The sequence below is a fragment of the Chiloscyllium plagiosum genome, chromosome 1 (assembly GCF_004010195.1).
Source record: "Chiloscyllium plagiosum isolate BGI_BamShark_2017 chromosome 1, ASM401019v2, whole genome shotgun sequence".
Classification (NCBI taxonomy): domain Eukaryota; kingdom Metazoa; phylum Chordata; class Chondrichthyes; order Orectolobiformes; family Hemiscylliidae; genus Chiloscyllium; species Chiloscyllium plagiosum.
Genome location: NC_057710.1, coordinates 113,326,630 through 113,339,575, shown reverse-complemented (window position 1 = coordinate 113,339,575; position 12,946 = coordinate 113,326,630). Strand labels below are relative to the sequence as shown.

General features: G+C 39.6%; 1 protein-coding gene across 1 annotated transcript in view; it reads left to right on the top strand.

Annotated features, from left to right (window-relative positions):
- lap3 (leucine aminopeptidase 3) overlaps positions 1-12,946 on the top strand; it is a 62,487-nt gene continuing 49,541 nt past the window's right edge. The window contains exons 1-4 of the mRNA XM_043694323.1: positions 1-164; positions 5,459-5,574; positions 8,315-8,369; positions 12,325-12,430. Coding sequence (XP_043550258.1) covers positions 30-164; positions 5,459-5,574; positions 8,315-8,369; positions 12,325-12,430 — 412 coding nt within the window. The 5' untranslated portion in view covers positions 1-29. The remainder of the gene's footprint in view (positions 165-5,458; positions 5,575-8,314; positions 8,370-12,324; positions 12,431-12,946) is intronic.

Below are 12,946 nucleotides of genomic sequence, written 5' to 3'. Positions count from 1 at the left end.
TGGATAGCACGCTGTTCCTTGCGGGTGACATGGCCGGTCAGTCTCTGTTGGAGATGTCTCTCGGTGTTTGTGGAAAGTCGCTGCTTCGGCCCATCCTGAGGGCTAGTCTGAGCCGGAATCTGCTCCATGTGTCTCCAGTGTCCCGGTCCAGCAGCGGATCCAAGGTCCAATTTAACGAACTTGATAGTTACTGTTTGTTATTAATATAAAGTGTTCTTTGAGCTTTACTTGAACAAGTTGAGGAATCAAGAAGGGCGAGAGATCATCATAGATTAATGTAACAGTGATAGAGACCATTCGGCCCATCGTGTCTATACCTGTTCTTTTATAAAGCAGTTCCATTGATCTAGCTCCCCTGCCTTTTCAAATACACGAACCCCCCTCCAATATTTATTCAATTCTCCAGGAGTTCTGAGCACCACCTTTTAGGAAAGATGTAAAGGCACTGGGAAGAGTACAGCAAAAAAAAATAAAGCAAATGATTCCAGGGCTGAAGAGCTTCTGTTAGGTAAATAGATCGGAGAAGTTTGGGACTGTTTTCCTCAAGTATTATAAGATTGAAAATAGATTTAATAGAAATTTTTAAAATCACAAGGTGTTTGTACAAAGGAGATGGGGAGAAACCTTCCCCTTGTGATACTGTTAGGCTGTTGACCCAGGTAAAGATCTGGGGTCTCAGGTTTGAATCTCACTATGACAGATGATGGAATTTGAATTCAATAGAGAATTTGGAATTAATATTTTGTCAATTGTTGGAAAACCCATCTGGTTCACTAATGTCCCTTAGGCACATCCTTAATGTCATCCTTACCTGGTATGGCCTACATGTCACTCCAGAACCACAGCAATGTGATTGCTTCTTAAATGTCCTCTGGGCAATTACGAGTGGGCATAAATGCTGGCTGACCAGAGACTCTCAAATCCTGTGAGTGAATAAGATTATCATGGAATACCTACAGTGTGGAAACAGGCCATTTGCCCCAACAAGTCCACACTGACCCTGCGAAGTGTAGCCCACCCAAACATATTCCCCTACCCTATTACTCTACATTTACCCCTGACTAATGCACCTAACCAACACGCCCCTGAACACTCTGGGCAATTTAGCATAGCCAATTCACCTAACTTGCACCTAACTTGATTGTGGGAGGAAATCCACACAGACACAGGGAGAATGTGCAAACTCCAGACAGACAGTTGCCCGAGGCTGGAATCAAATCCAGGTCCCTGGTGCCGTGAGGCAGCAGTGCTAACCACTGAACCACCATGCCGCACCACAATAATTGTTACCTGTGGTAGTGCAGTAGGTGAATTAATGTTTTAGACAGCCTGTGCAAGCGTAGGACCAGATGACTTCCTCCTGCACTGTGACATTCTATAATTTTAAGATTTTTGAAAGCCCATATACACATCATTTGCAATATCCTTAATCATTCCAATATCCCAAAGATATCAAATAAGCTAAAGATAATTTACCTTTAACATGTCCATGTGAGAATTTATCAAAAATCACATAGGCGTGCACATGGCAAGATCAACATTAGCAAGATCAGCATTAGAGAGTCCATTCATCAGTCTGATAACAGTAGGAAAGAAGGTGTTCTTGAATCTGCTGGTGTGTATTCAAGCAACCATATCTTCTGCCTGATCGAAGAGATTGTAAGAGAGCATTGCCAGGGTGCAATGGGCCTTTGATGATGCTAGCAGCCTTTCCCCGGCAACAGACCTTGTAAATGGAGTCCATGGGTGGAAGGTTGGCTTCTGTGATGACCTGGGCTGCGCGCACAACCTTCTGTGGTTTCTTATGGTCCTGAGCAGAGCAGTTGCCATACCAGGTCATTATGCACCCAGACAAAGCTTTCAATGATGCATCTGTAAAAGTTGGTGAGGGACCTTGTGGACATGCCAAATATTCCTGAGCTGCCTAAGGAAGAGGAGGTGTTGTGCCTACTTGACCTTTGCATCAATGTGGGAAGTCCAGGACAGGTTGTTGGTTATCATCACACCGAGGAACTCGATGCTATCCACCCTCTCAGTTTCAGCACCATTAATGTAGATTGGGCATGTCTCCTCCCATCTTTCTGACGTCAATGATCAGTTCTTTGATTTCTTGAGATCATGACTGCTCTGATAATGCTGAAATCTACTTTCCTGCCTTATCTCTATAGGCCTTGATTCCTTTACTCATTAAAAATCTACCTCAGGCTTGAATATACTTAATGACCCACCTCAATAGCCTTCTGTAGTAAAGAATTCCACAGATTCACTCCCTACAGGAAAACATTCTCTACCCTGTCTAAAATGGATGATTCCTCATTGACATTATGCCCTTTAGTCCTAGACCTTCTGGCAAAGTGAAACAATCTTTGAGCATTTATTCTTTCAAGCTGTGTAAGAATCTTGAGTTTCAATAAAGCCTCCTCTCATTTTTATGAACTCCAATGAGTGCAAGCCCAAGCTCTCCTCACAGGAAAATCTCACGGTACCTAGAATCAACCTAGTGAACTGCCCCACTTGCTAGTATATCCTTCCTTAAATAAGGGAGCCAAAACTGTTCACAGTATTCTGAGTGTGGTGTGACTAGTGCCTTTTGTCGTTACTAGCATACGTTTGCGCTACATCAATTCTTTTTACCTCTGAAAATAAAATCCTTACCAAAACTATGAAATTGTCTTTGATTAATATATATCTTTCTGAATATTCTTCGGCATTATTCACAATAATGTGCTCACCAATGAATTTAATTAGACGGGCTTGTAATTACTGAGTCTAGCAATGAAAACTTAACAGTTCTCCAAACATTGTGCTTATAGCCAGGGATGATTGGAGAATGATGGTTAGATGTACTGTTATTTCTTCCCTTGCTTCTCTAAACAGGTTGGATTATGTTTGCTTTGAGCCTGGCTCAGGCGACTGACTGTGTGGAGTTTGCACGTTCTCCCCGTGTCTGCGTGGGTTTCCTCCGGGTGCTCCGGTTTCCTCCCACAGTCCAAAGATGTGCAGGTCAGGTGAATTGGCCATGCTAAATTGCCCGTAGTGTTAGGTAAGGGGTAAATGTAGGGGTATGGGTGGGTTGCGCTTCGGCAGGGCGGTGTGGACTTGTTGGGCCGAAGGGCCTGTTTCCACACTGTAAGTAATCTAAAATGTCCTATGTGGATGGAAGGTAAGGATGGCAAGATTCGGGAACTTTGTTGATGAAAGCTGTTGCAAATTTGGTTAAAAAGAAGAAAGAATCATCTGTAAGCTTTAGGAAACAAGGCACTTATGGACCATAAGAAAATAGAAAAGAATTTAATAAAGAAATTAGGAGGGCTAGAATAAGTCATAAAATGTCCTAGGCAAGTGGGATTAAGGAGAATTCCAAGGCATTTTATATTTATATTAGGAGCAAGAGAAAGGGTAGGTCCACTCAAGGATAAAGGAGGAAATTTATATGTGAACTCAGAGGAACTGGATGAGGTTCCTAATGAGTACTTTGCATTCACCAAGGAGAAAGTCATGGATGATGTGAAGTTTTGATGACACTTTGAGAAGGGTATGTTGATATTAGGAAGGTGGTGGTGTTGGGTGTCTTGAAAAATACGTCCCCAGGGCCTAATGGGATTTATCCCAGGATGCCGAAAGAGGCAAGGGAGGAGATTACTGAGGCCTTGACAGAGACTGGAGAATAGCTGATGTTTCTTTCTTCAAGAAGGGCAACGGGGATAATGTCGGAAATAATAGGCTAATCAGCCTTACGTTAGTGATAAGGACATAATTGGAGAAGATTTCTAGGGATAAGATTTACTTGCATTTGTAGAAGAATGGAATTATTAGGAATAGTCAGCATGGCTTTATTGCAGGGGAGGACTTGTTTCACAAAATTGATTAAGGAAGTTACAAAGATGAGTAATGAGGGTAAGGCACTCTGTACGGACTTTAGCAAGGCCTTTGACAAGGTCTATCATGGTAGGCTGATCGAGAAGATCAAATCACATGAAATCCATGGTGAGTTGGCAAGTTGGATACAAAATTGGCTTGGCCATAGAAGACATAGGGTGGTTGTGGTGGGGTGTTTTTCTGACTGGAGTCTGTTCCACAAGGATCAATGCTGAAACCTGTTATTTGTAATATATATAAAATACATATATATATGATTTGGATGAAAATTTCAGTGGTCTGATTAGAAATTTGCAGATGACATGAAAATTGGTGCAATTATGGATTGTGAGGAAGGATATCAAAGGATGGAGCAGAATATAGGTCAGCGGGAAAGTTGGATGGAGAAATAGATGACAGTTGTGAGTTGATATATTTTGATAGGTCAAATACAAGAAGAAAGTACACAGTAAATGGCTGGACCCTCAGCAGCATTGATATATAGTGGATCTTGGGGTGTAAGTCTATAGTTCTCTGAAAGTGGCAACGTAAGTGGATAAGGTTGTGAAGAAGGCATCGGTTGGGGGTGGGTTGAGTATAAAATTTGGCAAGTCATGTTGCAACGATATAAGTCTTTGATCAGGCCACATTTGGAGTTTTGTGTGCAGTTCTGGTCACTGTAGAATAGGAAGCACGTGTGAAGGCTTTGGAGAGGGTACAGGTGAGGTTTTCCAGGATGTTGCCTGGATTGAAATGAATTAATGAAAAGGAAAGGTTGGACAAATGTGAATTGTTTTCACTTGCCCGTCGGAGGCTGGGGAGCAAGCTGGTAAGAGTATATAAAATTATAAAAAGCATGGATAAGGTGGATAGTCAATGTCTCTTTCCCCAGATGGAAATGCCAAATACTAAATAGGTTTAAGGTGAGAGGGAGAAAGTTTAAAGGAGATGTGTGAGGAAAGATTTTTACACAAAGGGTTGGTAGGTGCCAGAAATGCACTGCCGGGGGAGGTGGTAGAAGCAGATATGATAGCAAAGTTTAAGAAACATGTAGACAAACAAATGAACAGGTAAAGATATATGGACCAAGTATAAGGAGCTGCACATACATGATGTGCTGAAGTGCCTGTTCTTGAGTGAAGTGACCCTTCTGCAGAACTAGAAGCAGCTCAGGGAAAGGTGAGATTTATAGTGATTGTAGAGTGAACGGAGTGAGCGAATAGGTGGAGATGAACCTCAGACAGAAAAAGAGGATTAACATATGCATTTCAAACAAAGGGATTGTTGATAGTAAATGTCTTGAAATGTAAACTGGGTGATTGCTTTGCAGATCACTTATGTTCCATCCTTATGTATATGAATGTCAGAGCAGGCTCCAGAGTTTCTTTGTCCACCTTCTGCTCTTTGTCTATGTCTTGATCACTTTTGATCACCTGTCCTGCATCTTCTGCTTCAGCTCTGTCAACGTTTTTGTAATACAATACACTCTTTGCTATGTTAAACGTGCTATACAAGTGAAAATTGTTATTTTTCTCATCAGTGCATTTTTAGAAATACAGTATATTGTGTTTTAATTTTTATTCCTAACTTTTCTCTGCAGGGTCTGGTTCTTGGTGTGTACGAAGGAGAAAAAGGGAATGACTCAGTTCAGTTCACAAAGGCAGGGGAAGTGTTTGATAATTCCACATCTGGAAGACTTAAAGAACTTCTGACCATGTACGTATTGTATTCCAAATGAAATTGGAGACTACAGGTTATTAAGAGTAATTATGAACTGATTTATTCATTGTACTTGGATGAAAGCATTTCCAACTATTTTGAGGCACTTTTAATACAAAGGAAGATTTTTGTTGTTGTGGGTCAGACATCTTGCCTCCAGGACATCCCTGCAGGTGTTCCTCAGGATAGTCTAACCAGCTTCAGCTACTTCAAAATGACCTTCCCCTCCATCAGAAGGTCAGAAACAGGAATGTTTACCGATGATTGCACAATTTTCAGCACTATTCACAACTTCTCAGATACAGAAAACAGTCCATGCCGAAATGAAACAAGACCTGGACTATATTAATCTTGGATTGACAGGTAATAAGTGGGCTGACAAGTAACAAGATTTATGTCTCACACAGTTGCCAGGCAATGACCATCTCCAACAATAAAGAATCTAACTACCACTCCTCATTCAATGTCATTGTGGGCAGCATGGTGGCACAGTGGTTAGCACTGCTGTCTCACAGCGCCAAAGACCCAGGTTCAATTCCCGCCTCAGGTGACCGACTGTGTGGAGTTTGCACATTCTCCCCGTATCTGCGTGGGTTTCCTCTGGGTGCTCCAGTTTCCTCCCACAGTCCAAAAATGTGCAGGTTAGGTGAATTGGCCATGCTAAATTGCCTGTAGTGTTAGGTGCAGGGGTAAATGTAGGGGAATGGGTCTGGGTGTGTGCACTTCGGTGGGTCGGTGTGGACTTGTTGGGCCGAAGTGCCTGTTTCCACACTGTAAGTAATCTAATCTAATCATTACCATTGCTGGATCCCCAACGAGTAACATTCTGGGTGTTGCTATTAACAAGAAATTGAACTGAAGCCATTGAAATACCGTGGCTACAAGAGCAGATGAGAGACTAGGAATCCTACGTACAGTAATTCACTTCCTGACTACCAAAGCCTGTTCACAAACTACAAGGTGCGAGTCAGGAGTGTGATAGAATACTCTCTGCTTGCCCAAACATTTGCAGTGATCTTTGGTTGCTCAGTCCTTACATACTGGCAGTTGCTCTGTAACTTCACAACCATGGTGACATTCAAATAAGGCCAGATGATTTAAATTATCATGTACTTCTGCCATTTCGATAGGAAATTAGCTCAGGTAATATCCAACAGTATTTTAAATTTAGTGGTTAACATATGCATTTCAAAATGCTTTGATTTCAAATATGAAAATAATATTACATTTTATCAGTTTGAAATGCAGTTAATTAACTGAAAGTGTTGCAACTTGTGAGGAAACTATTGTACACATAACACGATTCCTTAAAAACCATCAAGGTGAATGGGCAGTTAGTTTGGCCATTCGTCTCATTTTGAGGTATTCATGGAAGACTAAAGCTATTATATTTGACCCTTGTGGCAAAGTCTCAACAGTGACTCAGGCTGGACCAGGCAATTTATAATGTGTCCTGTTTGCTCCAATGAAAGCTTTCTAATCTTTATTTGCTTAGTCACAAAACTGCCCACTTCCAATTGTGTAAAGTGGCACATTTTCACCCAGACTTCAGCCCATTTAATCCTGAAACCCTAGATTTTAATAATTTTGTGTTCTGTATGAATGTAAGCTTATAATATGATTAGGTTAGATTTCCTACAGTGTGGAAACAGGCCCTTCGACCCAACCAGTCCACACTGACCCTCCGAAGAGTAACCCACCCAGACCAATTTCCCTCTGACTAATGCACCTAGCACTATGGGCAATTTAGCATGGCCCATTCACATTGCCACATCTTTGGACTGTGGGAGGAAACCGGAGCACCCAGAGGAAACCCACGCAGACACAGGAGAATGTACAAACTCCACACAGACAGTCTTCCAAGGCTGGAATCAAACCTGGGACCCTGGTGCTGTGAGGCAGCAGTGTGAACCACTGAGCTACCGTGCCACCCCATACTTTGAATGCTTCAAAGTACAGGTATTAGCTAAGGCATTTGGAGGGGTGGAAGGGGTTGTTTTGCTTCTCTGTCAAAAACATTCAATGGTTATAGGTCGGCAAGATCTGTTTAATTTTCCTTTGAAACAAAAGCATGCCTGGCAATGCAGTAGACCCTCAACTGTGGACTGGAGTTTTGGAAGGCTTAGGGGCTGAAATCTGATGTCGGGCTTCAATTCCTATCATCTTAAATGAGCTGAAGTGAAATATGCAATGTGCTCGTCTTTACCATTTCATGACAATTTATTCAAAATTGCCTCTTCCGGAAACTAACAAAAAAGTTAATCAGTTATAAGGGTGAAAACGAAGTATGTTGTAAGGCATTGTCATCTTAAATAAGCAGGAAATCATTTTTGACAGCTCACATGTTTAAGTTCTCTGCCATTAGTTTCTGCTATTAATGCTTTTCTCAGAACCTAGTGAAATCTTTGACCAGATAATATCAAGTCTAACATGGGAAAATCCCAAGATGCTTGGAATAGGATGAAAATGAAGAATTGGGTAAGGTGGTCAAACGTAAGGTTGAAGAAGTGGATTTTGCAAAGGCTTTTGAGGGTGAGGAAGATGAAGTTTAATTGTGTTTAAGATTGAATGGGTGAGAGGCAGGAAAATCAACAGTAGGTTAGTGAGGGGTAGGCCTGCTGGGGCTGGTTGATAATCCAGCAATATGTTGGAGCAAGGAATTGGTGGGATCAATGAGAGCAAATGTCCCTTTTTGTGCACCAGTTTAAATGGTTTTGATGATTTTACTTTTTTAAAGATCTGGACCTCTGCTTAAGAAAGGCCGAAGTCGCGTATTTTATGGGCTACACCAGGTATTGTTTATAGATTCCATATATTTGAATCATTATTCAAGTATGTGTGGGAATGTTAATTTTAATTTACTGATGCTAATGAGGAATTGTCAGAATTTCAAATACTATAGCTACATTTGATTGTATGTAAAATTTGTAGAGTTTCTTGATTATTGTAAGAGTAATACATTCAGGATTTAGTCAATAATATGTCAATAATTAACAAATTATCAAAAATCTATAAATTGCATAAATTTAGACTGGTAATTATAGTTCTGCAATCTGAAAACTGACATGAAATTAAATACTGGTCAAAACTGAGTTAATAATTACAGTGGAATTACATGCATTGAAATGCATTCTAAAGCTTGAGTTTGTATCAGTAAACCTTATTAATGTTGGAAAAGGAAGTATTTATGCATTTGCAGAGTTCCACACCACATCCCACCAATTAATTTGGAATTGGCATTTGCTAATAGAGAACTTGAATAGTGTTGAAAAGATGCATTTTGTCAAATGCACTTACCAGGACAGTTCACAAGAATGCCAATTGAAGTGAAAAACCCAACATTTATATTCAGTGAGGAAAGTTTGATTGGTTATAAAGTGGACCTTCTTGGTAAAAGTGTTCATGATGACTGATAGTTAATAACCAGGCTTTATTTAACTTTTAATTCAGGCACGTTTACTCATTTCTCAGGGCAATACTTTGACCAATGAACAAATTAATGGCTGCCATCTATTTTGTTGAGTTGAAACAGAGATGATGCGAATTCTGTCTTCTAACAACAGAACCTTGATGCATTATCTAAATTCTCATGCACCACATTTAAAACTTAACTGACAATCCTAAATTGGTTATCGCTGTAATTCTTCACACACTGAGGATTATTCAGAAAATGGTGTTCAATTGCGGAATCATATATGATGTTGGATGCTGTTATGAATTTTGCAAGCGCAAGCTGGTTGGGTATAGGGCAATATTTCACTTGTTGCAAATAACTGAAACGGTATGAGGATCAAATCATACATCATATCCCTTTGGCTGTTTACACCATGTAAGAGCATATGAAAAATTAGAATGATAAACAATTTTGGACACAGTTTTGTTGGTTTGTGTGTATTGGAATATATCTATCTTAATATGTAGGGCTTAATATATATGGGAGAGCCTTGAGTGTCGTTATCAACGTGCTTTGGTTTCAAGTTTAACCATAATTGGCAGTTAACTTTCAGTCAATGGCAATACCTCTAACAGAAGCCAACCAATTAGTATTTTGCTTTCATACAGTCTAATGTTCACCTTCCCTTTAAATTGATATTTTTATGAATTATCTTGATGAATTCAAAACAAATGCTTTTACAAAATCTTTTTTGGCAATCATTTGGAATTTAAAGCTAGTTGCAGTAATAGTGACGAGGGAAGTGTCTTCAATTGTCATTAACACCCATTTAATTTCAATATCCTTTAGGGAAAAAAATTTGCCACCTGAGCCAAGCTTGCCCTAAATTTGACTCCTGCAATGTGGCTGACTTGGAACTAACTGTTAACTGAAATGGCATTGCAGGCCACTCAGTTGCAGAGGTGACAAATACAGCCTCAACTCCAATGCCTGCTTCTCATAAAAGAATTTTTAAAAAGTTTGCAAACTCTTTGAGACCTAACTTTCATCTTGCATGCTTTTCTCCTTCATTTACATTACTGGTTATCTGGTTCTATTTTTATCAATTTAACCAGGCCCAGAGAGTCATCTGCAATCTCTTTCTGCTCTTGCAATGTTAACTCTGGTGACTCCCAAGAAGCTACATTTTGGTCCCTTCCTGTTACTGATCTATGTGTTTGCCCCTCAAAGACATGATCCAAAATGATCATTTTCATATGCAGGCTGACTTACCAAACTCTACCTCTGTCAACATTTATACTGCCTATAAGTTGTCAGGTTGTTTGCTGAAATCTAGGTCTGAGTGAGCAGAAATTTCCTTTAATTAAATATAGAGTGAACCAAGGCCATTTTTATTTTCCATAGTTATGGGTTCCAGCAAAGTCTTTGGCACCTGTCTGAAATTGAACCTTGATGTCATAGTTGACCAGATGTGAATTTCCAACCACATATTTGCACTGTCACTAATAACAAATCCTTCCTGCCTAAATGGTCCTGAGCTCTGCCTCTTGTGCAACTCATCTACTGCAGTTGTTAACCACCAGACTTAATGTTCAATGCTCACCTAGCTGGTCTCTGTTGTTCTACCTCCAAAATCCAAAAATATATTCCTGTGTCCTAATATGTGTTAAATTCTGTTCACCCTCTATCCCTTTGTTCACATTCTTGCATTGGCTATTGGTTAAAAATGCCTCAATTTAAAAATTCTCATCTTTGTTTTCAAGATGTGGCCTCATCTTTCAATATCACCAAATAGCTCCACCATTGCTGTGCCTTCAGTTATCTAGTTCTTAGCTTCGAAATTCTCTTCCTAAGCCTCTTCACCTTCTTACTCTCTTTTTGTCCTTTAAGATTCTCTTTAAAAAAATACCTAACTGATCAAGCTTTCTTTCACCTGCCCTAACAGTAAATTAACTCAACATTAAATTTTGTTTTATAACACTATTAGGAAGAGCCTTATGGTGCTTATTGTATATTATCACAAGTTGTCATTGGGTCATACAGATGTACAGTACAGAAACAGACCTTTTGATCCAATGCGTCCAGGCTGATCGGATATCCAAACCTAATTTAGTCCCATTTGCTAGCACTTGGGGCCCTTCCTACTCATGTACCCACCCAGGTGCCTTTTAAATGTTGTAATTGTACCCCTGGCAGCTCATTCCATACACCCACCACTCTCTGCATGAAAACATTGCCCCTTAGGTACCTTTTAAATCTTTTGCCTCTCACCCTAAACCAATGCCCTCTTGTTCTGGACTTCCTCACCCCAGAGAAAAAATGTTTTCTATTTACCCTATCCATACCCCTCATGATTTTAATAAACCTCTATTAGGTCACCCCTCAGCCTCCGACACTCTGGGGAAAATAGCCCAGCCTATTCAACCTCACCCGATAGCTCAAATCCTCCAACCCTGGCAACTATTTTGTAAATCTGCTCTGAACCCTTTCAAATCAATTCCAGTTATTTTATAACACACCCTGTCACCTCCAACCACCTTCAAAAATCTGCACCCATGAATCAACCTCCTTAATTTTCTGCCGTGGCTACTTCACTCATTTTCAAAGATCTTGGAAACCTGCATCACCAACCATTTCTTAGAACTGAAAGTGTGTGTTACAGCAATTACATTTCAGTTCAGTTTATGCTGTCATATATCAACCCGGCCACTGGATGGAGCATTGCCATTGCGCTGCATCTATCTGAGAACAACACCTACAGAATATACTTCTTGGTTGGTTAGCTGCCAAATTCTATGTTAGTAAACCATAACAATGCAGCACTTCAACCTAGATTGACTTATTCTCTCTGGTGACTAAGGTTGTGGCATGATAAGGGCACAGAACATGGTTAGTTAGTACTTAAAAATAAATGAACTTCTGTTAGTATTGCTGAAGAATAGGGATTTAATACCGCACCCCTGCCCGCTCTCCCCCCCCCCCCCCAAAAAAAAACTAACCTGAACATTTCATCACGTACCTTGCTACTTTGTTACCTGGCACCCAACCCCTATCCATTTGGCACATAGCAGATATTAGTTTCTGCTGTATTCTTCATTCCAACACCACAACTAGACAGAGTCAACGTGACAGCTAATTGGTACCATTTCCTTATACGTTATAAATTAATGTTCCCTTTGAAATTTGATATTGACCTGATGAGTGCTAGTTGAAAAGCTTTGACAAATGTCCCTTTTCTCAGCAATATACATGTTCTTTACTATGAAGTGACTCCTACTAGGATGCAACTATATGAATTTTAACACAAAGTTACGATACTGTTCTTATTCATTAAAAAAAATTTACTTTAATAGGATTTCCCTCATGTTGTAGTTGTTGGTCTTGGTGACAAAGGTGTTGGAATAAGTAATTTGGAACAATATGATGAAGGCAAAGAAAATATTCGAGCTGCAATAGCAGGTAGAGTATGCTTTTGGTTAATTTGTATGTGATGATTATTAACATCAGCTGCACATATAATGAGATCAAGTAAAGTGATTGTTTGAAGCATGGGAGATATGTTTAAACTGATAAAAAGGACCTAGTGGATAGAAGAAGTATAATATGTACCAGATTATTACTACCACTCCTTACAGTGATATAACCTTTTGCCAAAAAAGAAATGGATAGTTATTGATAAGAGGCTCATTTAGAGTACATTTCTTGCCTTTCATTCAAATTGGCTGCAGTTAAAACTAATCAAACATTGATAATTAATGGCTCCACATTATGAAAAACATAATTAAAACATTAAAATTGGCATTGAAAAATAGTAGTATTGTGTTAGATTTAATTCTTGAAAAATGTCTGGACAGCCCACTTAAAAACGAGACTTTCCATACTTAAAACTGGGCAGGTGACAACTTGAACCTTTAAATGATTTGAAAGTTACATAGTTATATTCAACTCAATTTTAAACAAAAGATATATATGAAC